The 26848-nt window shown below is 32.4% G+C and overlaps 2 protein-coding genes across 5 annotated transcripts; one reads left to right on the top strand and one right to left on the bottom strand.

The window, feature by feature from the left end:
* The first annotated feature begins 8393 nt into the window (after positions 1–8393).
* On the top strand, positions 8394–21091 carry LOC143046953 (uncharacterized). Its single transcript, XM_076219988.1, has 8 exons — positions 8394–8540; positions 16786–16933; positions 17235–17408; positions 18071–18157; positions 19033–19107; positions 19480–19560; positions 20440–20524; positions 20909–21091. The coding sequence occupies exons 3-8, from the start codon at positions 17249–17251 to the stop codon at positions 21057–21059; spliced, it is 639 nt and encodes a 212-aa protein (XP_076076103.1). The 5' UTR covers positions 8394–8540; positions 16786–16933; positions 17235–17248; the 3' UTR covers positions 21060–21091.
* Positions 9745–16202, bottom strand: LOC143045222 (integrase/recombinase xerD homolog). Of its 4 annotated transcripts, none has more exons than XM_076217575.1 (3): positions 16061–16202; positions 15071–15256; positions 11764–12749 (listed from the first exon to the last, which is right to left on the bottom strand). In XM_076217575.1, exons 2-3 carry the CDS (start codon positions 15243–15245, stop codon positions 11764–11766), a joined length of 1161 nt encoding a protein of 386 aa, XP_076073690.1. In that variant the 5' UTR covers positions 15246–15256; positions 16061–16202. The 4 variants fall into 4 exon arrangements, with proteins under 4 accessions (XP_076073694.1, XP_076073690.1, XP_076073691.1 ...); XM_076217576.1 differs by having other exon boundaries at positions 16095–16113; XM_076217577.1 differs by lacking the exon at positions 16061–16202 and having other exon boundaries at positions 11764–12193; positions 12245–12749; positions 15071–16054.
* Positions 21092–26848: the final 5757 nt, after the last annotated feature.

The following is a 26848-nucleotide window of genomic DNA, read 5'->3' as shown; positions in this document are numbered from 1 at the left end:
TGGCAAGGGCAAGGAGAAATTGATAGGCCCAGAGAAACTGTTGTGTGACCTTATTGACATAGACATAACTATAGAGTGATGGTGGTCTTCAGGTTCTTTAGAATCAGGGACAATTGTGTAGAATAAACTTTAAAATACTTTGTGGAAATGTGAAATATGTCAAAATCCTACTATCAAAATAAAATATGTCCGATATTAAAAGTGTATTCATTCCCAGAGTACATCTTACAATTCACAGTAGAAGCTAGTTTTGATGGGAACACATATCCTTCTGTTTGTCTTTTAGTTTCCAAGCACTGCTCTTAATATAACAATAAGGAGATGTGGTTAATTCATGTAATTGCCAATAAGACAACTATCCACCAAAATTTTAAAGAAGTAGATGTTAACAATGATAGGCAAGCAAAAAAGAAAATCCCATGTTTTGTGTAGGGTCTTTCCAGAATTAATTGAATTGGGGGAGGAAGGCACCTGTATTAGAATTCGATAGTTGGTGGTTATTGAAGAAAGATTGCTTGAACATTTAAATGAAATATCCAATTTAAAATGTATGCATGGTGGGGTCAAATAAAAAGTGCCTTAATTCCTTCCCCCATACTTTTTGTTTTTGGAACAGCCCTTCGTGGAATTTACAAACATTGTCAAAAAAGGCTGTTCACCAAAAAGTTACAAACTGAAAGTATCAATTTAATAACTGTCATGTGTTTTGCATGCTCTAAACATGTGAAGGTCATTGGTATTGCCATTTTTAAGTCACATTCAAAAGGTTTTTTCAAATATTTGCTGCTGCAAGGTGAAAGAGTCTACAGTTTTTTGCTTAGAGTCAGAATAGTGTATTCAAATGAGATAACAGGACTCATGCATCAAAACATCAGTGCTTTTCCTTCTTATTCTGTTTGATAAACCTAGCATGTATCACATTAAAAAAACCATAACATTACAAACTGAATAGATAGATTTCGATTATAACTTCTGTTGTATTGTAGATGCAATAATCACGTTTACGGACAGCAGAACACCTACAACAGCAACTAATATGAATGCTGATATTGCAACTGCTGGTAAGTGTACTTATAGTATGTTAGTACCGAAATGTACTGATTACTCAGTTGATGATTTTCTAGTGACTGGCAGTCTGCTAGCAAAGGTACCAACCCAGTGCTGTAGAAAAGTGAAAACAACATGCTCAAACAGGAAACCATAAAAAAATAGATGATTTAATAGGGAAATTAAGTAATAATATCAACAACTACAAAAAAAGCTGTGACCAAAACGAAAAACTGTGAAAAGATAAATAACAATTAGAAAAAATTATACAGAAAACTAAATCATAAACAATACCAATCCTTCAAAATCCGGGGTTCATCCAGGCGCTCTGGAAAGGTAAGCAGTTTCTTTTTTCCATTAGGAAACAAATATACGAATGTATGGGCACATCATTAAAACATGTACAAAATATATATTATATATATATCTACACCTTCAAAAATAGTAAGTAGATAAATGATAAACAAAACTAGCAGTGATTCATTGCGATGAACCTCCATAACATTACAAGCTGAATAGATATATTTCGATTATATCCTTTTCTGTTGTATTGAAGATGCAATAATCACGTTTACGGACAACAGAACACCTACAACAGCAACTAACATAAATACTGATACTGCAATAGTTGGTTAGTGTACTTATTAATATTAGTATCGGACTGATGTTAATAATCATGTTATATATCTAATGTTGATTACAGTGAAAGTAAATGTATGACACTTCTACTAGAAATGAATTTACGTTTAAGCTGTAAAGTACTCTTTTTTTTATATTAAATATTGTAAACTTCGTACAATAGTTAAATTGGTTGATCACTTTCAGCGCTTCTGTGCTTTTTCGTGTCGGTCAGGTTTTATTGATGGAGGAACCCAGAGTGCCTGGAGAAATTGAAAGCATGAATTTGATTTTCTCATAAATTTACATGGTTCAGTGCTTAAATTCACATTGAAAAGTTTCATTTCACCCTAGAAATCCACTTTATCAAAGAAGATCAAAGGATACCAAAGGACATTCAAACTCATAGATAAAAAATATACTGACAACGTCATGGCTGAAAAAGAAAAAGTCAAACAGACAAATAAGCTCTCAATTATGAATATGGTGGATCATCTTATTATCTTTAGATTAATTCATAACTGAAAATAAATGAATATAAAGAAAAATAACAAAACAAACTAATTCTTAAAAAGACTGTATCAACCCTAAACAGTGATATGTACATACATTGTAATATTTGTTTGTAGGGCCACTTTGGTTTGAACTGAAATCGTCACTATAATTTTATTCAATATAAGATGGCACATGTTTGTTTAAACTCAATCATAAAATATGTCTGTTTTATGTCACGACTAACTGCTACCTTTAATCAAAACGATAAAATTCGTAACGCTACAGCAACAACCATATATGACATGTCTATTTTCTGGTCAGGTAAGGTCACAAAAAATTTACAGTCACATGATACGTAGAAAAACTGTTTTGGGAGATTGAGAAATATATAATTGATATTGTCTTCATTCCAGCGATATTCCCTTGCTTGTATTTCCTATCTTGATTTTCTTGATAGAGGGTTACTGCTCACAAGGAAGCTATTAAACCAAGAGTTCCAAATGGTGAAGTTGAAATCATCCCTTCGAAAATTTTACGGACGCCATCACGAGTTGGTTGACCGTTATGGAATAACCGTTTCACAAATGATATCGGATATGTTTCTTACGTCGTAACTACAATCCCCTTCCCTTTCATGAATGTGACCTACCGAATTAGACTATTTACCGGATTTGTTATCACATAAGCAACACGACGGGTGCCACATATGGAGCACCTGATATCACCCCTAGTTTGTGGTGGGGTTCGTGTTGTTTATTCTTTAGTTTTCTATGTTGTGTCATGTGTAATATTGTTTGTCTTTTTTTTCATTTTTAGCCATAGCGTTGTCAGTTTATTTTAGAATTCTGAGTTTGACTGTCCCTTTGGTATCTTTCGTCTCTCTTTTAAAATGAAATATGTGATAAACAAGTCAAAAGCCTTCACACTTATCTAAATTTGCACAATGCTAACTGAACAAATTTTGTATGTTTGACTCTTTATATTGTTTGCGACAAATTAAACAGGTCAACCATCTAAATCATCTTCCACCTTCGTAGATTAAAGAGAACCACTTATATAAATAAGGTAATGATATTTGCTATTCAGGTTAACAAGAAATGACATTTTTTATATAATGGAGGTTCAGAACTCCAATTGTGGTTTATTGGCTTACTTTAAATAACTTGTTCAACAGTTTAAATATTGCATTTAATTTGCAAATTTGCATTATTCTATCAAATTTACAAAAAAGCTAGACGTTTATGTATGTCAACAGTTGTTTATATCTTAAAGAAAAATAAATAACAGGCATTCTTTAGAGCAAAACATTCTAAGTGTAAACTATCAAGGTCATTTTCAACTATAAGCGACTCGCAATACGAGTTTACAGTATAAAAAAATTGTTATTTAACTGATTTCCCAGTGTAACAATTATTTTCTATTTTACGAATGTGGACTGTTTGTTCCACAAAATGATTTATAAAGTTAACAACGATTATCAACCTGTTTTTATTATCCTATTTACACCTCTTTGTAAAAAAAAACGATGCCTTGTCGATCCTCTTTCATATATCTACTGTATGACTCACATAAACATAAGCTTGATCAAGATGTTAAGCATAACTCTCAATAATCAGCTTTGAGTGAAGTTTAAATTTACATTGTGTTGCAATTTACTTTTGTACATACATGTGTATATTTGAAATGACATGGAGCAATACGTTCTCGTAGCAAATATCTTTCCAAAAATATATTGAATTTTATCGTTATGAATACCAACTAACTTTTTTTACATTGTAGATATATGTTTACGAATAAGTGTTGGTGTATCTGTATTTTTGTGAACTATTATTGTATTTCTCTTAATTATGTAAGTATCAAAAAAATTGAAGTATTACTGACCACGGTGAGTGGCACCATTTAAAATAAGAACCTCTGTTGTAATTTTAAAAAATATTGTCTTTAATTGGAATCTATTTCTATCATAATGTCCATGTCAAATTCTTCAATTTGCTTCAAGTTATGAGATATGTTTTTATGAGTCCATAGATATAGTTATTACAGGAATCTATAACAATTGGGATGATTTCAACCCTCGATTATCACCAGTATCATATTATCCGCTAAGTCATATGGTGTTTTCATGTCCAAATTGATACGTTACGCTACGTTACGTTATCTGCATGTTTCACTAAAGAAGTGTCCAGTAAATTGACAAAAATACTGCCCCCAGTGAAAGAGGGTCTTCAGCAATACTGTGATACTGTTTAATCGAGTAGTGGTATTAATGTTGATTCTCTTAAAAAATTCTGATAATTTTATATCTCGTTTTTTTCTGAAATAAGTCCTATCGAACCTTTTGATTTTTCAACCCTGTATACCACCATTCCCCATGTGAAATTGAAAAATCGTATATAAAAGATAATCCACTATGCTTTTTAACATAAAAATGGTAGCATACCCTATAAATTTATGACTTTGGGATACCATAAAGCATATTCGTTCTTTTTTTTGGAATTTCAACAAAGATTAAGAACTAGATCTTCCATCACTGTATTGGATACAAAAATAAATAAGTGTTCTTACAAGCAGCAGTATATTGCTGAGTATACCAAGTGCTCCACGAAACCTCTTTCTAAATTATTAACATCTATTTTTATCAGCAATCAAAGCCGATCATCAAAGTTATTGTGAAACTGCTTATTCTAGAGGTGGCGTGAATCAGATGTGGATACTAAAAAATTCCAAAGATATTTTAGAGTACTTACAATTTAAGACTCTCACCTTGCAATTGTATTGAAAAATGTGACTTTTTTACACTTACCACAATTATTTGAGAAATGATTTTACTTTGTAGTCACGTATTGTTTGTGAAACATTTTATGTTTTAAAAGGACGAATTTTCTGTATAAAGTCAATAATTATGTGGACTTTTGAAGCCCAAACTTTGTATTGCCTTAAATACATACATGAAAGTTCCGAAAACTGTACCAACACACAACGACATGTTTATGAAATGATAGCAAAACTTTGGTTTGACAAATTTTTATTCGTTATTGCAAAAAAATAAACTTTGAATATCTTACATTTTCTCCCTACCCAGTTTACCCCTATTACTTATTCTGATGTGGACCGGTCATTGTTATTGAAAATTATGGAATTTGATTGGATTAAATTATTACTAGTTTACCTTCAAACTGTTTATGCTTTTCGTACATGACTATTGGTTAAATCAGAACGTGCATGAATGTGACAGTAAGTAAAATGACCTTCAAACTGGACACTGGATGAGTCCATGTTATGTTTTATCAATGGAAGTATAGGTACGGAAGGTAAGAATTGCCAATTCTCCTATTTTCACAATTTTCTCCAAATACACAGTAGATAGATTATTTTTTAATAGGCAATTGCGGAGAAAAACAGAAAAAAAGTTCAGAAATAAGAAGTTTTATTCCAATCAACAAGTCATTTTTCGAAGAGAAATGCCAACATACATTTTACGCACGGCTACGCCAGGTAAACATATTATAATCTTACAAAAAAAATATCATTTTTCAGTCTCATAGGAACATACTAATTACAATAAATCCCAAACTAAAGAAGTCATTATATAACGTCAAAATATGTCCGATCTACCTATGTTGGGACCCAAAAAGTCAACACGATCGTTTTAAGGTCAATTTCGTCTACCTCACAAAATCCTATTAGGCACTATAGTAGTTCCGTGAAAGTTTTGAAATTAAATTATATAATTTAGTAAAAACATACAATCCAACAGATCTTAGAAAGGAGTGATACCACGGATTAATTATCATTCATCAGCCAATCAACTAGCATTTGTGTCCATAAACTTTATAACTTTTACAGTTCAAGTATTTTTTCTCGATAAGCGTACGATTCGTTTCGTGAATAAAGAGTTCATATCACATATAAAATTTAATATTATGAAATTAGTGATAATATAACGAATAAGGTTATAACATAGTTTTTCCTTGAACTATTTGATAAATAGCCAATTGATACCAGTACAGCAAAAGTGCAAACCAATCTTGTTAAATAAGTTAATTTAGTATATAAAACGTTTTCAGTTTTCAGCTACATTTTTTTTATTTTAACAGCCCCAGAAATCATTGACAACTGTTAAAATAATAAGGAACTATTGTGAGATTGTATATAAGGCACATGCAAAATTGACAGAAATTTTGACTATATCTGTTCAGTAAAAAATAATACAATATCATCATGAAGATAGGAAGGACACAAGAACAATCACATTGAAAAGAGACGTGCTTTTTATCATACGAAAGTAACAATCAATCAAAGTCAAAGAAAACCAACAATTCAATATAAACAAATACGATGACAGTCCATATTTTTATAGTTTATTAACATGATTATGATTGAAGAAGGAAATTTTTCAAACCATTATACATGGACAACTAAATGTAAATATTGTTCTACATGACCTTCGGAACAGTGGAAGTTGACACTTTTAAAATTGTCAATTGGTTGACGTACATCATTGAATTTAAAACAATTCTTATTTGATTTTATAAAATATACTCCGCACGTATATCTTTTACAATTAGACACGACAATGCTTTCATTCATTAGCCAGTTTTTTTTCATTCTAATGATGAGAAATTTTGTTTTAAATTCTGGTAAGTATGCATATAATATAAAATTTAAGGTGTTTAATATATCAGCTCGTTATACATGGAATTAGAGGTGCATAAGCTGAAACTGGTTAATATGACTTCAAGGACATTTCGGGCATACAGGTTTCAGATTAGCTGTAGATGTTATTATTGGTTCTGTCCTGTCACACTGATTGTGAACCGTTAAATATAGTTAAAAAGTCTCTTTAAATAAAGGCAACCATAGTATACTGGTGTTCAATAGTCATGAATTGTTTAAGTGAACACAAATTGGCGTTACAAACTAATACCAATGAAAACACATCAACTATGAGAAAACAACTGAACAATTGAAACATTGAACTGAAACAAAAAAAAAACTTGTTTTGCATATCTCATTATTACGGAAATAAAAGATTTGATGTTTCATACTAACCATTTTGTTTGTTTTGTATTGTATAATAATCATATTTTATGTTAAGTTGTATTTTTATAGCAGCTCACATTCAGACAACCATAAATGTAATGAGGAACCCGAAATATATCTCACAATATTTACCATGGACCACAAATATCCAACTCCCAGCTTCTACACACGTGAATGAAGTTCCTTTCCGAGAGGAAATAGTGGTATCTCCATGGATTTCATTTGCAGGTATTACACCATGTCAGCTTTAATCATTATACATGTAATGTTACTCTGATAAAACTAGATTAACGAATTGGTAGAAAATCTTTATAATTTTGACAAACCGCAAAAGACACAGATAGTACATATTAACTTAACCTTTCTAAAAATACTTGTATACTTACTAATTAAAGTAACTAGAACTTGCTATAACTAGTCATAAAATGAAATTTTTACAGAAATAGTTACCAAAGGTACTAGGATTATAATTTAATACGCCAGACGTGCGTTTCTATTACATTAGACTCATCAGTGACGCTCAGATCAAAATAGTTATAAAGCCAAACAAGTACAATGTTGAAGAGCATTGAGGACCCAAAAAGTTGTGCCAAATACGGCTAAGGTAATCTATTCCTGGGATAAGAAAATTCTTAGTTTTTCGAAAAATTCCAAATTTTGTAACAGTAAATTAAAAAAAAAAGACCACATAATTGATATTCATGTCAACACCGAAGTACTGACTACTGGGCTAGTGATACCCTCGGGGACGAAACGTCCACCAGCAGTATTTTTCATCGGTCACTCTTTCCACTTATTTGAAAGACAGGAATGTAAGTTGTTATCCATTTGTTTGATGTGTTTGAGTCTTTGATTTTGCCATTTGATCAGGGACTTTCCTTTTTTCTTTCTCCGCGGAACTCTATTTTTGTGATTGTACTTTCTACTTTTTGTGTACATGTTACAGCAATGAAAGACATTGGATTAAATAGATTAATAACCGAAAAGATGGTATAGAAGTAATTGTTAATTGCATAAACATGTACGATATGGTAACCGTTCGTTCGTGATATTTTAAGAACATTACAGAGCATTTACACATCACAAAACAGAACTTTGACCAATTGCCAAATTGCCACAACTGTTTAATATTTCTGTTTGTTGTTATTACTATATTTCATATAATTTTCGAAAACTATGGTTGTGGATATGGGAGTTTTTCAAAATATGATACACTTACAAAAGTTCAAGATTATTTCCGTCAAGTGTTTAAAAAAGAGTCACTTAGTGCAGAAGACAAGTATGACTGTGCTGTAAAGTGTTCTTCTCATGGAGGTGCAAATTATGCTGTATATATTGTGAGTATATATAACTCTCATTTATTTCCTGGTTTTCCATATTTGATATTAAATCATATTAATGAAAGCGCCTGTAGTTTAAAATAGCCAATATAAATAAACTGGTTTTTTTTACATTTAAAACACGAAATACGTTTTACCGAGTTTTAAGCATTTCTGATAATTTTCTTCCTCAGTATAATCATTTCTGTTTATTTTGCGCTCCCATTTTCAAAAGTGTGTATGCAGTGCTATTTTTGTAAAAATTAAAATGGCTTACATATTGAATAAAATCTTCTAAAATACCACTGAAATTACAATTGTAAATAATATAAAGTTAACCAGGACATTGCATTAACAATCATTGAAAAACGTTAACTGTTTGAAACATTAATCAAGATTTTTTTTAACGCCACTGATCTCTAATTAAAAAATTAAAACGTAATTATCAAAATTATATAAAAACTATTTCAAATAAATTCCAATATCCGCCACCACACCAAAACAATAAATGCAGAGCTAACTTCAAATGTTTGCTTCTAGTGCGTTTTCCAGTGAATAATTTGACAGATGTTATAATTCTGTCGATGTTGCAACCAATGTATTTTTGGTACTCCCTATGGCGATATGGCCAGTTACAAATTATGAAGTTTAAAGTCATATGGAGCTTCAAATTAAAAAAAAATGTATGCATATGTTTTTATAACTAGTTGTTATTAAAAAAAACTTATGAACATATACTTTTTCTTCAAGAAAATTCTTTAATTTGTCAATATTAATATTTTATAATAACTTGCTTCCAGCAAACAATTTGCAGACATGTTTTCCGTACGCAGCGTGACCTTTCTCGTAAAATCTATATAAGCAAGTGCGAATGGAAAACCAAACGTAAACAACGCTCCGTCATAAAAATAAACTATCTTATTGTACCTGTAATACACATGCTTAACTGAATATACATCCTTCTTTGTTGATTGTTTACAAACGGGTGACAATCGTTAAACTTCGGCTTCAAAATTCGATCATTTATTGGCTGCCATATTTTTACAACACTGACCGATTTAAATATTTTTTGACGATTATACGAAATTAATGTGATAATAAATATCAAATCGTGCAAAGAAGACTACGTTTATGATAATATATATGCATGGGTTCCAAAATTGGATTAATTCTATTTTAACCTGTCACTCGTTTCATATGACTATGCAATAATATCAGAAACACAGTTTTGGCAGTATTTGGCCACAGCTTTATTACAAACTACAAAATTATAAACACATATAACTAGATAAACAGTTAAGATATATATAGCAAACAGATAGATAATTAAATGAACGTAGTCACCTTTCATATTGGCAGACTACAAAAGATAACTAGATAACTAACTAGATAGATAACTAAATATTTACAATAAATGAAGCATCCAATAAAATAAAATAAAATGAATCCTGGGATACAGAGATTCATTATTTTTTGTGTGGTGGGTCCTGGGATACAGAGACCCCCAATATCAAATGTTTTGGATGCTAATTGAAATATGCGACAAAATGACGCATATCTAAAGTAAACGCAGCGAAATGTCTCTAAAATACTTAATCTTGAAACAGAACACACACATAAAGTTAAGATGGTAAACTTCAACCAGCAAAATACGGACTTGAGATAAGTACACTAGATACCAAACTGATACGCTCCATATACAGTTGACTGCTTAGTAGACGTCCCGAACCATTTATTGTAACAGGAACATTCTGAAAAAATACATCAACACACAGCAAAAATTGTCCAAATATATTATAAACATATAGCGGTGGGTGGGTGGGTTTTTAAAATCCTCAAAATAAATATACGTCTGCTATTGTTGAATGTAGCTATTGAAAAGATTGCATTCGCAGTCATACTGCGCGTGATCAATCGGATAAGTGATAACCCACATTAGACAAAAAGTAGCACGGTCAATGACACACATTGCTTACACTAATAACCGAATTTATGCTGAATCATAAATTCTATTATTATTGATGCGCAAATATCAGAAACACAGTTTTGGCAGTATTTGGCCACAGCTTTATTACAAACTACAAAATTATAAACACATATAACTAGATAAACAGTTAAGATATATATATAGCAAACAGATAGATAATTAAATGAACGTAGTCACCTTTCATATTGGCAGACTACAAAAGATAACTAGATAACTAACTAGATAGATAACTAAATATTTACAATAAATGAAGCATCCAATAAAATAAAATAAAATGAATCCTGGGATACAGAGATTCATTATTTTTTGTGTGGTGGGTCCTGGGATACAGAGACCCCCAATATCAAATGTTTTGGATGCTAATTGAAATATGCGACAAAATGACGCATATCTAAAGTAAACGCAGCGAAATGTGCCAAATTGACCAAGGCAGTCATAAATGACTGACGGGTCAACCGCCATTCCAAGCGGATAGAGCTGCGTAAAAGCTGTGGGCCAAATACAATAATTATATAAGATATAAAAGAGCTATACATATCTAATAAAAACTGAATTCAAATGAATATCTTAAAAGTTCATGATTTACATTCGGGAAAAGTGTGTGGTGAGTAGACAAGGAAAGCCTCTAAAGCGCCTTGAATTGTATTTATAAAAATGTAATTACCAATATCAGTCAGATGTACACCATCTTGACATATAAATGTAGAATTAGGAGATATATCTGGGTATCGTATGTAATGTCCCCCGTGGCGAATGATATAACTTGCTAGAGAGCTGTTTATTCGCTGCCTGGATCTATCCATTGCATCAATATTAGCGGAATAACGCCAAGTGAGTCTTGGCAAAATTTGTGACCATACCAATGTTGTATTTAGTAAAAGTTCTGTAATGTTATTTACATAATGTTTTAGTCTATTACGTAACACTCCTGTCTTAATTTCTCCTAAGTCATTTCCCCCAATGTGTATAACTAGATAGTTCGGGGGTTCTTCGTATCTAAGCATCAGCTTGATCCTATTTAGTAGATCCTTAAGCCGCATTCCGCTTTTACCTAACCACCACAGCCGAACACCAATGTGATCTAGGCCAAGATTAATGCCACCTGGTCTTCTTCTAGCTTGAACAAATCATTTTTCACTAAGGAGGAACCAACAATCCAAATTGTAATTGGTGAACCTGCAATTCTTAAATAGCGGTTAGTCCCACTAAAGTGATTGCAAGTTCATTAAACAAAATTAAAAATAAATCTAACAGTTATAGACATTGTTGTATTCGAATATATGAACGAAATGCATCAGACTTCCACCTACCCATAGCCTGAATTTCAGAATCAGATAATCCGTTCATGGCAGCGCTTGTGGCAGCACCTATCCTGAATGAATGAGAACTATACTTTCCTTGACTTAAACCCAAAACATTCAGTGACTTTTTAAGGACTCCGGAAAATTGGTATCTAGTGACAGGAGTTCCATCAAAATGACAAAACAATTGACCAGCAACATTTGGTCTTACTTTTAAGTAATTACGTAAAGCGAAAACGGCACAAACATCACCTGGCCTAACATCAATAACAATTGTAGTTCCAGTACAGCACTGGTCAGTCTTAGATGAACGTAAGCGGATTTCAATACTAGATAGATTTATTTTAATGTCGTTATATTCAATTGCATGGGATTGGGTTGAGGCGTGTTTATGATCAGCGGTTAGTTCGCCAACACGTAGGAAACCAAAAAAGGCCAAGGAAAACGAAGCTTGGAAGAGTTTAGTTTCAAAATCGTTATGACAAACAGCAGGTAGAACGTTATTAATTTTTAACAATAAATCAAGTGTTATGGGTAACCTTACGTCCTTTGGTCGATTTTGAGAACGCTTCATTCCCTCGAGGAGCTTTCTGACAACAAAAGTATTAAAGCAATCTGTATAGTTGTTAATCTTACTGAAAAAACTCAACCCAGAGATATATGATTTAACAGTTGAGGCCGCAGTTCCAGTGAATGACATATAGGCAATATAGTTAGTTATGTGGTGTAATGGAATAGGCCAAAGATCTTCAAATTGGAACAAGGTCCTAAATTCTTTAAATGACCGTAACGCTTGTTGATAAACCTTCGACGTATTCGGTGCAACTGCTGATACAATTAGTCGGTCAATTTCACCTTGGAGATCAGGTCTATGAACTCCTGAGGGATTATTTCTGGTGTATCCTCCGCCAATGGTGCTAACCTTTTGAACTTTTCTAACTGAAAACGAGAGAGAGCGTCAGCTATGTTATTTTTGGCACCTACAATATGTTTTGCCTTAAACTGAATGTTGTAATTCATGGAACGCAACACGAATGGTCGAATTATTGACATTATCCGTTTTGATTTCGATGTTCTCTTGTTTAGTATATCAACCAACGCGATGTTGTCTGTTCGAAACAAAATCTTACTGTTTTTCAAAAGAGGAGCCCATATACAAAGTGCTAAAAGTATAGGAATGAGTTCCAAAAATGTTATGTCTTGTAAAATGTGTAATCCGACCCATGAATCTGGCCATTTGAACTGTGCCCATTTCCCGTTAAAGTAAGATCCACAACCAAGTTCAGCGTTGCCTGCGCTGTCAGTATATAGTTGCAAAATGTCATTATCTGTCCAAGTTAGACCAATAATATAAGAATCTCCATTGAAAGATTTTAAGAATTCTAACCATACCAAGACGTCCTCTCGAATTTCAGAGGTTATTCTAATTGAGAAAAATGGTTTTTTGACCTTAAATGATGCAATAACATCATAAAATCTCCGCAAAAACGCTCTAGAGGATGGAACCGCACGTGAACAAAAAGCTAATAATCCAACTAGCGACTCAAGATCCTTAAATTTAATCTTTCGCTTTATTGTCATTGGATGAAGTTGAGAACGTAATTTAATAAGCTTGGCCACTGGAATACGAACGACCATGTCAACTGTGTCTATTTCTAAGCCAAGAAAAGTTAATCTTGTTGTAGGATGTGTTGTCTTGTCCTCAGCTATAGGCACGCCCAACTCATTACAAAGCTCCGCTCAGTAAATGTGTTCATTAGAACCAAGCAGTCTTCCGAATTTGCAGAACCGCCGAATATGAAATCATCTAAATAATGCTTGACTGAATGCTTACCAGCAGATGAAACAACCAACCAATGCAAGAATGTAGAGAATTTTTCAAACAAGGCGCAAGCAATAGAGCAACCAAATGGGAAGGATTTGTCCACATAAAAATTACCACCAAAATATATTCCAAGTAAATCGAAATCACCTGGAGAAATAGGCAAAAGACGAAAAGCGGACTTTATGTCCTGGACCCCAAGTCTGGCCCCTTTGCCAAGAGATGACACCATGTCAATTACTTCGTCAAATGATGTGTATTTAACAGATGTTTCATTGGGATCCACAAAGTCATTGACACTACAACCGCTTGGAAAAGACAAGTGCATTATAAGCCGAAAACTCCCATCAGATTTATTAACCAATCCAATTGGTGAAGTGCGCAAGGTTGATATAGGCCTATTTTTAAAAGGACCACACATTCTACCTAAAGTAATTTCTTTATTTAATTTCGACTGCGTTTCTATCTTAAGCATTTCAGCTGATTTGAGATTTCTTGAAATAAAAGGAGTACGAGGACCGGAATATTGAAGACTAAAACCATTCCTGAAACCATCCAATAACAATAAAGAAGTTTTTGAGTCAGGGTAATATCTTAAGTATTTTTCTAAACAAGCAACTTTAATAGGTGTTCTGCCTAGCTCCCATAAAGCGTCCATTTTGTCTTTGGTAATTTGGTCGTGGGGAACGAAAATTAGACCTTGGTCTAGTAAATCTTGGACCATTGAATCTAGGTTCAGTCCTAGTTTGATTTGACACTTGGCCTTGAAACTGGTTTTGCTTATAACAACTTATAATTGGATGATGCAGCCCACAACGCAAGCAAGAATGGTTGTAAATACAATTAGGCTTGTTACACACACCGTCGAAATTAAAACTGTAACATCTTGATGTAGTAGCTGTTTGGTTTGTGTATAAAGCACGACTATTTGAGGCTTGATTTGGGGCTTGGCCTTCGAGTTGAACCGATGTGGACTGCATATACCACATCCAGTATTCCGAATCCAATTTACCCTACGACCCACTTGGTTCTCGAGCTTTTTTCAAACGGTACTGTTCATCATAGTATTTCCAACCGATACCCCCATGACGTTTAGCACCTTTTCGGACAGAAGACATGTACTTTACAAGTTCTTGGAATTTATGAGGATGCACAGAACAATATATACTCATAAAAATTAGAAAGGCATCGGACCAAGTTTCGATGTTTGTAATCTTTGTTTGGGGCGAAACTGGATTTATAACTAGTTGTCCTTGCTCAAAAGTGACATTTTGTTTGTCATGATCAATAACTGAGTTATGCAATAAAAGAGCCAAATCGACATACTCGCCCTTATGAATTTTTTGTCGTAAATTCTGATTAACATGTAAGGTAATATCATCGTCAAGGCTTGGCGAGAAGGACGGTGTTTGCATGAACATTAAATTACCGTCATTACCTTGTCGATTTGTGACAACTGGGTGCATTACTGCTCCTGAGGTAGAAGGGATATTATCATCTGTATCTTGCACTGTAGTCACCATTGGAGGCGGTGTGTCTTCTTGTGTAGCAGCTTCTAATGATGATGTTTTGGTTGTGGATTTACGCTTCTTCTTTTGACCTCTAGTGTTCATCTTAACTAAAACTATAAGAATATAATTGAACAAACAAACCACATTACTTTTATAATACTATAAATAAAGTTTTTATTACAAAGCGACCTCAAAAAGTTCATTGACGCCTATAACCAAGTACATTAACCTTTCAATGTCGTAAATCAAATATTTGGGTTACTTTACGCAAATGTCGGTCAGCATACGAAAACAAAAACAACCTTATCTATGTTACACGTACCAGGAGGCTGATTAAATGTACCAAATGATAAGCCACTAAAAATAGATCACACGAGGTAATAACGCCAGCATACACATATTAATTACCAGAATATTATACATTTGACAAATCACAACTTTTATGATAATAGTAACTTCATATAATGGAGTCTGAATGTATTAAAGCTCGTAATAAAGACAGACACTGTCACAGATTACCATCGGTATATCAAAATACAATCTTTAACGATGCTTCATAATATTAAGTAATTAAGTGATGATATAAACTCAGATATAAACACGAAGAACAATTAAATATTAAGTAGATACATAAATAAATTAATAACATAAAAAATAAGCTGTGACCGCCGGAGTGAATTTGTTTGCAGATCGGAGTCAAAGGTAATGAAATAAATAAAAATAATAAAATAAATAAAGATATCTACTTAATTAACATAAAGAATCTAATACAAGACGCCGATCGCTACCTCCGGATAAGACAAAATATAAAAACATGTAAAATAATCAATTAATTGAAATTTAATTTGCTTTTAAACATTCATATTTAAATAAAACATCCCGTTATTAATACGGGAAACTAATATTAAATATACAACCTGAGTCCCGAGTTGAAAAAGAAGTAGTCAAAACCTAAACAATCAAAATCCTGTTTTTTAAAATCCTCAAAATAAATATACGTCTGCTATTGTTGAATGTAGCTATTGAAAAGATTGCATTCGCAGTCATACTGCGCGTGATCAATCGGATAAGTGATAACCAACATTAGACAAAAAGTAGCACGGTCAATGACACACATTGCTTACACTAATAACCGAATTTATGCTGAATCATAAATTCTATTAAAACAAAATATACACGAGCAATTTTTTTTTAGTTTCGGTGTTTACTTCTTGAATGATTTCTCTGAAGCATTTATATCTATTATTTATTTAAGATTTTTAAATCAATTCTACCTTTATTGTTCTTTTAAGTGAAAAATTGTTGATCTACGAAGTAATTGTTTTGTATTTTTCAAATATTTTATTTTAATTTTGAAAAATGCTTTTAAATCTTGTATGCATTTAATGAGCAGGAGGTAAAAGTGTCTCATGAGTCTTTTAAGGCAGGAATCTAATATGGTTTTATGCTGATTTTATCTGATGTATAATATATAATGTATAATGGTAGATTGTGAAACTGTAATAAATTGATTACTTACTTACTTACTCGAAGTTTAAGTATAATATTATTATAGACTGGATTCACTTTTGACCTGCACAATCACATTAAACTTTGTAAATATATATAATGCCTTATTATGCTTGTTTGAAATTTTTTTCAGAAAACGGTTTGTCAGTGTATTACTAATCTTAATGAACAACTAGACACAATTAGCAACTATTGTGTGAATGAATGTTCATCCTTTTATGACTATTACTGTGAGGGTGAAAACGGGTTGTTATTCTTTGCTATTGAAAGAAAATATGTAGGTAAGATATTAATTTTCTTGTAGTAAATTTATAATACTGATAAACATTCTGGTTGCTCGCTAATAAGTCACACAAAAATACGCGTGTGTCCATAAATACGTATTAACATTTGTTTCCACATTATATAAACTAACTTATTTTGAATTTTCACATATAAGAGAAGCAGAATTCAAAAGCACGAAAATCTAAATGCAATTGTTTTATAGTCATGGGGAATGACAGTCACTTTATTGATATTGGTTTTATTCGAATGAACCGTATACTAAACATCAGATGATTTGTTATATTTTATTTTACTTAGCTCAAACCGAAGACATGCCTAATGTGTCTGTGCACGATCTTGACGGTATGACACCTTTGAATTGTCTTGTCGTTGCGAAAGGTATAAATCATACAACGCCGATTAAATATTGCAGTCAAAAACTGAAGAATGCACAGTATGATAGCATTGATGACAGCTTCATATTCAAATTGAGTAAGTATTCAAGTTTTGTGTCTATGTGAATTAATATATGTTCTTATTTTGTTTATGCATTAGCAAATTCAGTAATAGAACTATACACTTCAAAGCATATAATTATTCATATCATACTGCACGTTTCTATACAAATTGACGCTCACCTAAGAAAGGTTAATTGATGCTCTGAAAAATATTTCATCACTTTGATAGTTTAGTAACGTTAGAACACTGAGGTTACTGTAACATAAGTTAATTACATTTTTTCTGTAGTTGGAAATCAAATACATGCACAATTCGTAAGTCGCTACAGAATGTGTTAAAACATTATAAGAAACACCACCTCCTTTAAAATATCTGTGAATGTGATAGCGTACACAACTTTACACTTTAATTTTAAAATCAAATAAAATACACGTATTGATATACGTAAATAAACTCATCATAGATACCAGGACTAAATTTTGTATATACGCCAGACGCGCGTTTCGTCTACAAAAGACTCATCAGTGACGCTCGAATCCAAAAAAAGTTGGAAAGGCCAAATAAAGAACGAAGTTGAAGAGCATTAAGGACCAAAATTCCTAAAAGTTTTGACAAATACAGCTAAGGTAATCTATGCCTGAGGTAGAAAAGCCTTAGTTTTTCAAAAAGAGTCTAAATTGAAATCTTCATTTTAGACAATAGATATTTACAATGGGTTTTTAATCAGATCGAAGATTATGGAGGACGAATCTACTTCAGAGTCTTATTCCGAAAAAATAAAAGTAGGTTTTTGGATTCATTTTATTAAATATAATAAGGTTGATTTAGTTTAGTTTCTTTCAAACTTGCAGTGTCGTGTTATCAAGAATAAAGAAGTTGTTCAAGTCGTTCGTCATGATATCATTATGTATAATTTTCAGTTTCCTACTGCAACATTCGATCTCCTCTTGAGCCAGGGATGTAAAAGTGCCAAAACAGTTGAATAACTTTAGATGTGCAAGTATTGATTTTGTGTCACCGATGGACACCCGATATCCTTTTTTCTACTATTTGATCAAAAAGGATATAAAAATAGCGAAATCCACAGGTCAAATTTTCATGAGATAGTTGAACAAGTTTCTTTACAATTTCAAAATTTATAAACGAATAATTTAGAAAATTGTAATATTAAACTAATGACTACTGAGCTGATGATATCCTAGTGAACTCACAGTCCACCAGCAGAGGTAAATGTATCGACCAGTGCTGTAAAAAATACATAAAGGTTCAACGCCGAATATTTCAAAGCAAACTTAAGAATGTATAAGAACCAAAATGGATACTAAAAATAAGACTAATCCATCTAAGGTCAATTTTGTCAGAGTAGCTTTTTTTTCAGATACTTTTTTTTATAAACCATGTCAATTCCGAAATACTGTCCACTAAGCTGATGATACCTTCGTAGACAGACGGACAACCAGCAAATGTATCGACAAAGTGCTGCAAAAAATAAGATTTAAGGGGGTAATACAAAGATATTTAAAAAAAATAGACAAATGTATGGTCAACAAAAAGTTGAGAAATGCATAATATAGCATCGATTCATATCAAGGAAGCTTCAATCCATGACAAGCTGAATAAATATATTTCGATGATGTTCTTTTCTGTTATATTGTAGTTGCAATAACCACAATTACGGACAGCATAACACCAATAATAACAACAAATATACATGCTGATATATCAGTACCAGGTTAGTGTACTTATGGCAATGATGTGTATATAATATATAATCTGCTCCTAGAGAAAATATATGTATGCTACTCCAACCAAAATTGAATTCATGTAAAAGTACTACCATTGTATATTTCACAGAGTAAGTATCACACAATTTTCCGATTGCTTCATTAGTTGATTAAACTCTCACGACACTGTCGTACTATTTCGTGTCGGTCAGTCAATATTGGTGAATGAAGCCGGAGTTCCCGGGAAAATTGATAGCATGAATTTGCTTTGCTTTACTTAGCTTTTTACTACACTTGCCAAAATAATTTTGTTCAAATTAAGATGGCACATGTATGTTTAAACTCAATCATAAGATAATTCTATGTGTGTTTTATGTCAGGGCAAACAGCTACCTTTAATCAAAACGATAGCATTCTTAACGCTACAACAATAACCACATATGACAGACCAACACATACAGGTAAAGAGTTGCAACTATGTCAGAGTATATCTAATATCATTTTTTAACAACATAAAAATATTTATTCATCAAATATTGCTTGTTAAATATTTCACCAAGATTCTAAGCATCTCTTTATTTGTCCTCTTACCCTCTACTGATTATCTGAATATATCTAATTTTCACATGATCAATTTCACTTGATCGGCAAAACCCCTTTTTTGATATAGAAAATTTCAAACCCGAACGGTAATATGATAAAAAAAAAACAGTTTAAACAGATTTATTACTTTTAAACTCCGGTATTCCACTATTGCATTGAATAGTCGCAGTCGTATTTTCACATATTCTAAAGATTCAATTTCAATGTATATGTCTACATTCGAGCAGCACTTGCATATGAAGTATATATGTCGATGTGGATACGATATTTTGAGACTTGCATTTTCTTTAATGACTTAGAAAAAAAGAGTTGCTGCATACAAGGAAGTCATTAAACCAATAATTTTTAATGGTGAAGTTAAGGTCATCGCTGCTTCGAATGTTTTTCAGACTCCAATATGATTTGGTTAATTCTTATACAATACATTTTAACAAATGACCACGGATATGCTCAACTTGTCGTGGACAACCTACCTCTTTTCCCTCGAGTTGAATTAAAAAATGCGGGTTATTTCCGGATTTTTTTTCTGGTCATAAGCAGCTCAACGGAAAACAAAAGTGGGACATGAACTGGCTTATTTTGCAGACCTTGCGTTCACCTACTACTTAGTTTAAGCATAATCCATATTTCTATTCTATGAATTAAAGTATTCTTTTCAAAAGTTTATTCATTATGCTCTAGATAAAGTATTATCTACTTAGATGCATAACTGTAAATTGCAACACTTTTCATTTCAGTTAATTACGGTATGATTATTTGCAACTGTGTTCTATGTATTCTGGTTCTCCTTGTCTGGGTTGTTCTGTATTTGAAGCATCACAGGTATACCTAATATATATTTAAAATCTCACTTACTTCATCATTTCGAAATAAAGAACATTTTAAATAGATAATGATACATAGACATTAAAAAAAAATTGAAAAAAATCCCGTATTGTTTCTCTCAATATAGTCATTTTATGACGGTCGACAATTTTAAGTGTATGGTAGATAAGTTCATTCAGTTGATCTTAAAAAATTTGATATCTAAATGATGTTATTGCTACTATATCTCTCCTTTTCAGTTTCAAGTTCTTCTTGCCTCAAAACTAGTAACCAAACGATGGATAAATATATTGTTAAATATTTGTTTTCACATCGTAATGTGCAGCATAAGACGACCTATGTGTAAACATTATAATGTTTAACCTTTGCTTGTTGATTTAGATCAAGAAAACAAGTTTCGATGCAAACGACCGAAGAGACATCATCAAACAGAGAAGCATCAATGGTGTCAAATTACGACACAATTAGTTTGAATACCATTCAACATCCTATTCATATCACAAACGAAACGTCTGGTGCGGCATGGGTATAATAAACGTGTAGACAGCTAACAGCAGGATAACAGCTGTCCTATACAAATCTCGATACAAATAGATAAATGACTGAATTCATTTTTATTAGATTATTGTCTAATTTGTATTCATTTGATATGTTTATTTAAAAAAACCTCAAATGGTAAATATAGTATTGAGAAACTTTCTTCATGTATTGGACTACGCGTAATCCATACTTGTATTTATGATATATTGTTCATATTTTTGACATTTTAAATTTTTTACACTCTGAAGTATTTGAAACCTTCCTGTTTGTATTTAAAGAGTGTGAAAAAGAAAATGTGATGTTAACAAAACGAAGATTAACAAATTCAATTGAATTTTTGGTCCTCATTGCTTTTCTACTTCGTTCTTTGTGTGGCCTTTTTAAAGTAAAGTGTTAAATAATTTCAGAAAGTCAACAATAATCTTGAACAAAATGCCACCAAATAGAAAAGTGTACACAGGTTAATAAAAAGTAAAATCACAAAAAATATTGAACTCAGAGGAAAATCTAATCGGAAAGTCCATAATCACATGGCAAAATCAAATGACAAAAAACATCAAAACGAATGAAGTGAATTTGTGTAAGGTATACAGTATAAATGGATAACAGACATTTTTTTTACAAAATACATGTGTTTAGCTCACCTGGCCTACAAGGCCGAGTGAGCTTTTCTTATCACTTGACGTCCGTCGTCCGTCGTCGTTAACTTTTACAAAAATCTTCTCCTCTGAAACTGCTGGGCCAAATTTAACCAAACTTCGCCAAAATCATCATTGGGGTATCTTGTTTGAAAAAATGTGTGACGTGACCCGGCCAACTAACCAAGATGGCCGCCATGGCTAAAAATAGAACTTAGGGGTAAAATGTAGATTTTGGCTTATAACTCTGAAACCGAAGCATTTAGTGCAAATCAGACATGGGTAATATTGTTAATCAAATCAAAATATAGCTGCCCTGAAATTTTCAGACAAATTGGACAATCGGTTGTCGGATTGCTATCCCTGAATTGGCAATTTTAAGGAAATTTTACAGTTTTTGGTTAATATCTTGGGTATTATTATAGATAGAGATAAACTGTAAACAGCAATAATGATCAGCAAAGTAAGATCTACAAATAAGTCAAACATGACTAAAATGGTCAGTTGACCCCTTAAGGAGTTATTGCCCTTTATGGTAATTTTATACCAATTTTTCGGAATTTTTTTTTAAAAATATTCTCCTCTGAAACTACTGGGCCCAATTTAACCATACTTGGCCACAATCATCATCATTGAGGTATCTAGTTTTAAAAATGTGTGTGGTGACCCAGCCAACCAACCAAGAGGGTCACAATGGCTAAAAATAGTATATAGGAGTAAAATGAAGATTTTGGCTTATAACTCTGAAACCAAAGCATTTGGAGCAAATCGAATTGGGTTAAATAGTTTATTAAATTAAGATCTATCTGACCTAAAATTTTCAGACGAATCTGACAACCGGTTGTTGGGTTGCTGCCCCTGAATTGGTTATTTTTAAGGAAATTTTGCCGTTTTTGGTTATGATCTTGTATATAATTGTAGATAGAGAAAAACTGTAAACAGCAATAATGTTCAGCAAAGTAAGACCTTCAAATAAGTCAACATGACAAAAATTGTCAGTTGACCCCTTAAGGAGTTACAGCTCTTTACAGTCAATTTTTAACAATTTTCATAAATTTTGTAAATTTTTGTAAATTTTAAACAAAATATTTTCCTCTGTAACTAATGGGCCAAGTTCATTAAAGATGAAGATAATTGTAAGTAGCAAGAATTATCAGTAAAGTAAGATCTACAAACACATCACCATCACCAAAACACAATTTTGTCATTAATCCATCTGTGTCATTTGTTGAATATGCACATAGACGTGAGTGACACAGGCTCTAAGAGCCTCTAGTTTTTGTTTTCATAGAACAAGAAGTGAAAATCTAGAGTCATACCAAACACTTATCAAAGCTGGTGTATATTTAAAATAGAGAGACAAGATATAGTATTAAATAAGTAAACTTTAAATAACAAAAAAGCATTCCAAATTTTATCAACAGGCCAAATAAACACGAAAGTACGATTTCAGAGTGCTCGCAGTTACTGAAAGCTATTCAAAAGTAAAAACAATATTTATTATAAAAAATCATGCATCAGAGACTTTAAACACTTTCTGTTTATTTATTTAATATATACGAGCCTAAAAAGGCGAAACTACATAGAACAATTAAAACTTCTAAGACCGAATTTAATGTACTGATCTAAATTCCTTCAATTCTCATATTTTCTTGTGAAAGTTCACAATCATTGTTCTGATCTTGATCATTTGTACTGTTGATGTAAATGTCCTTTGGTTTTTGTGAGTCTGTTTACTCTTTGGTTTTGATTGTTATTGTCTTGTATATCTAAATGTAAGTCAGGGTATTTTGCAAGTCATACCTTTATCGTTACCAATAAAAACTTATTTTTAAATTAAATTTCAGGGATAAAACTTAACGGTCGCCCAGTCGCCTATGGCGAGCATAATTTCACATGCACGACTTCACATAACTTTCCAGATTGCCAAGATGGCGATTGCAATATATTTACTTCTTTACCCCAACTGACAAGTTTGTTCTATCGCTATTCGACGGTTATTTAATCATCCAAAACACATTATGGAAAAGCTTTCCGTAGAAAAAAACATCGCTGGTTTTGTTTTTAACGGAAGTCACATGTTTTTAAACGGGGAGCCAGTCAACGATTGAACAGACGAAGTAAAATAGGTACTGCTTACTCAATCCGGATGCATTTCGTTGCATGCACTTTGGGGTGTTGTGTCCATGTTGTCATGCAATATTCTAAATTAGAAACAATTTGTAACTTCATGTATCAAAATGTGGAAATATATAAGCGGCGTTACGCCTCCACAGAAAAGGAAACAAATAAGGATGAGGTTAAATACTTAAGCGAAATATGAGCAAAATAAAAGCGATGAGGAATTAAACTCATGGGCAACTGAATGGGAAAAGACAGGTCCTGGTTAAGAGATAGTGAGGAAGGAATTATTTGTCCAACATGTCAACAATTTGGTGATCCAAAGACATTTTTAGAAGAAGAAAAAACTGGACCACATACAATTTTGTTGGGCCCCAGGAAATAAAAGGCAAGTGCTTCAGCTGGATCTTATGAAACAAGTTAAATTTTATCATCATTATTAATGAGACAATTATCAACCAAATGACTAATTGGGTTTGAGCACTTATGTGTCATCGCACGGTCATCTTGAATACACATGTTGTTTATACCACTACGCAAGTAAACAGTTTCTGTACAGAATTTTTTTAAGCTTGGGTATCCATTACAAAACGTGAGTCTTCCGATTTGCTGTTTGATGTAACGTTCATTGAATTACTGAAAGTCTTATGATTCGTGAAAAAATAATCCTTGTCAAATGATATAGTTTTGTTGTAGGATGACATGATTGCTCATTTATTCATAATTGTTTATCAAAATACTTATTGACAAGTGGTACGATTTACATACAAAGACAATATTATTTGAAGCTTTGCCAGCAGTAACACAACATAGTTAGAGAGATGATAGACATTTCATAGCTTCTTGCAATGTCTTTGAAAACGGATTTTGGTCAATTATTCACAGTTTTTTTAACTTATCAGAGATATGATAGTTTTGACCCATTCGGAAAAGTGTCCTTTTCAACTTCTCGTTTAGCCAATGCTCTGGCGTAGTCCTCCATGGAATCCATAATCATATTGAAGTTATGGTTCCAATAAATATGTTGGGGGTTCCAATAAATATGTTGGGGTTCTCATAAACTAAACTCGTAAGAAAATTCAAAAAGGAAACTCAATTTCAATTTTGCCATTTGCTTAGGGACTTTCTGTTTAGAGTTTTCTTTGGAGTCAGTATTCGTGCTGATTTACTTTATCCTTATCAAATGGCCAAATATAAAGTTAAAAAAAACGAATGGATAACACATACATGTATCATCTTCCTGATGACTTGGTACAGTCATTTTCTTATGCAGAAAATGTTGGATTAAATCTGGTTTTAGAGCTAGCTACATAACATGACTGAAAAGGTGAACATGTTTCAAAATAGGAGTACAGCAGTCAACATTGTGCTATAATCTTAATCAGTTACTATTAATACGAACAAAAATGTTACAAAGAAAACCAAATAGGCATCTAGCAAAGCACATAAGCAAAAACGAAAGACAAGAACACAAAAACGTACAAGTACCGAGCCACGTCAAATATACATTACATTTTCTATTCTGTCTATTAATACTTATCTGCGCTATCCAAGGGTTACAATCCACTCCCGTTCTCTTAACGGGAGTGGATCGTAACCCTTGGCTAGCGAAGATGATTAATACTGTAACATACATTTTCCTAGAAAATACAAGTATTTTATATATTTTATAAAGAGCAATATGAGGGAGGGCTACAACAGTTTCATAAACATTTATAATATCTTTTGACTCCATACTCAACAGAATAATTATAGAGTCCGAGATGATAAAAAGGAACAGCAGGCAGTGGCTGGCTTCTGTAAAGTTTTCCTAAGTGTTGTCGTATTTGAGTTTATACATAAGCAATGGGTTAATGTCGAGGGAGTACATGTACGTGCAATTGAAGATAAGAAAAACGCCTCAACAATGCGAAATATCCATCAAATAATATCCCCCCCCCCTTTCTGCTCTTAATCTATGGATAAAAGATAATTTGATGTTTTGTAAAAGATGTCGTTACAGATGCTACTATTTCTGATTTTTATAACTATTTTTTTGTAGATGATTTTATATATTATAGTCAAAATTGAGAAATATTTTAATGTGTATCAATGTCATTTCTCAGATAAACAAGATGTGTCCACTGGACACGGATGCCCTAAAAGAGTTGCGAAAGATTCAAGAGGGACAGACACTAATGGCACTATCATTTTCTATGTTCAGTGGACTAATCATTTTCTATATTCAGTGGACTGTAAAATTGGGGTAAAAACTCTAATTTGAAATTGAAAGGCCATATCTTCTTATGTATAAAATGTTGGACTAAACCGCTACCTTGTATGACAGTCGCATAACATTCCATTCTATTGACAACATAATAGGTGAACATGTGTCAAAATAGGAGAGAAGCAGTGAACAAACAAACAAATATATTACAAAGAAAAACAAATAGGCATATATCAAAGAACATAAGAGAAAAAACACAAAAGACAATCACATAAAAACTTACTACAGAACAATAATGGGATGTACAAGTACCGCGCAACGTCAAATAGATATTACATTTTCTGTCATGTCTATTAATACATGGCATATAATTTCCTACAAAAAACAAGTATTAAATAGGGAAAAATGAGGGAGTTACATAAGCATTCATAATATCTTGTGACTCCATAAGCAACAGATTAAGTGTAGAGTGGTCAGCCCGAGAAGAATAAAAGGAACAGCAGGCAGTGGCTGGCTTCTGTAAAGTTTTCCTAAGTGTTGCCGTATTTGAGTTTATACTTAAGCAATGGGTTAATTTCGAGGGGAACACACATGTACGTGCAATCGAGTATAAAGAAACCGCCTTGATAAATGCCCAAGGTATGTCCATCAAAAAATATTTCCTCTTACGATCCTTTTGTACATTTATTGACCACTTTTAGTATTTCTCTTTATCTATAGATAAATAATACCCTTATGTTTTATTAAAGATATTATCGTTAAATATGCTATTATCTTTAACAATTAAAACTGTTTTTGTAGATGATTTGATTTAGG

The sequence above is a fragment of the Mytilus galloprovincialis genome, chromosome 9, assembly GCF_965363235.1.
Source record: "Mytilus galloprovincialis chromosome 9, xbMytGall1.hap1.1, whole genome shotgun sequence".
NCBI lineage: Eukaryota > Metazoa > Mollusca > Bivalvia > Mytilida > Mytilidae > Mytilus > Mytilus galloprovincialis.
This window is presented reverse-complemented; position numbering and strand designations above follow the sequence as displayed.

Coding starts and splice junctions, on each gene's coding strand:
- LOC143045222 (XM_076217575.1), bottom strand. CDS start 15,245: ATGAACACTAGAGGTCAAAAGAAGAAGCGTAAATCCACAACCAAAACA. Junction 12,750..15,070: donor AGTTGTCACAAATCGACAAG/GTAATGACGGTA, acceptor TCTCGTTTTCAG/TTAGAAAAGTTCAAAAGGTT.
- LOC143046953 (XM_076219988.1), top strand. CDS start 17,249: ATGCCTAATGTGTCTGTGCACGATCTTGACGGTATGACACCTTTGAAT. Junction 17,409..18,070: donor CAGCTTCATATTCAAATTGA/GTAAGTATTCAA, acceptor TCTTCATTTTAG/ACAATAGATATTTACAATGG. Junction 20,525..20,908: donor CTGTATTTGAAGCATCACAG/GTATACCTAATA, acceptor TTGTTGATTTAG/ATCAAGAAAACAAGTTTCGA.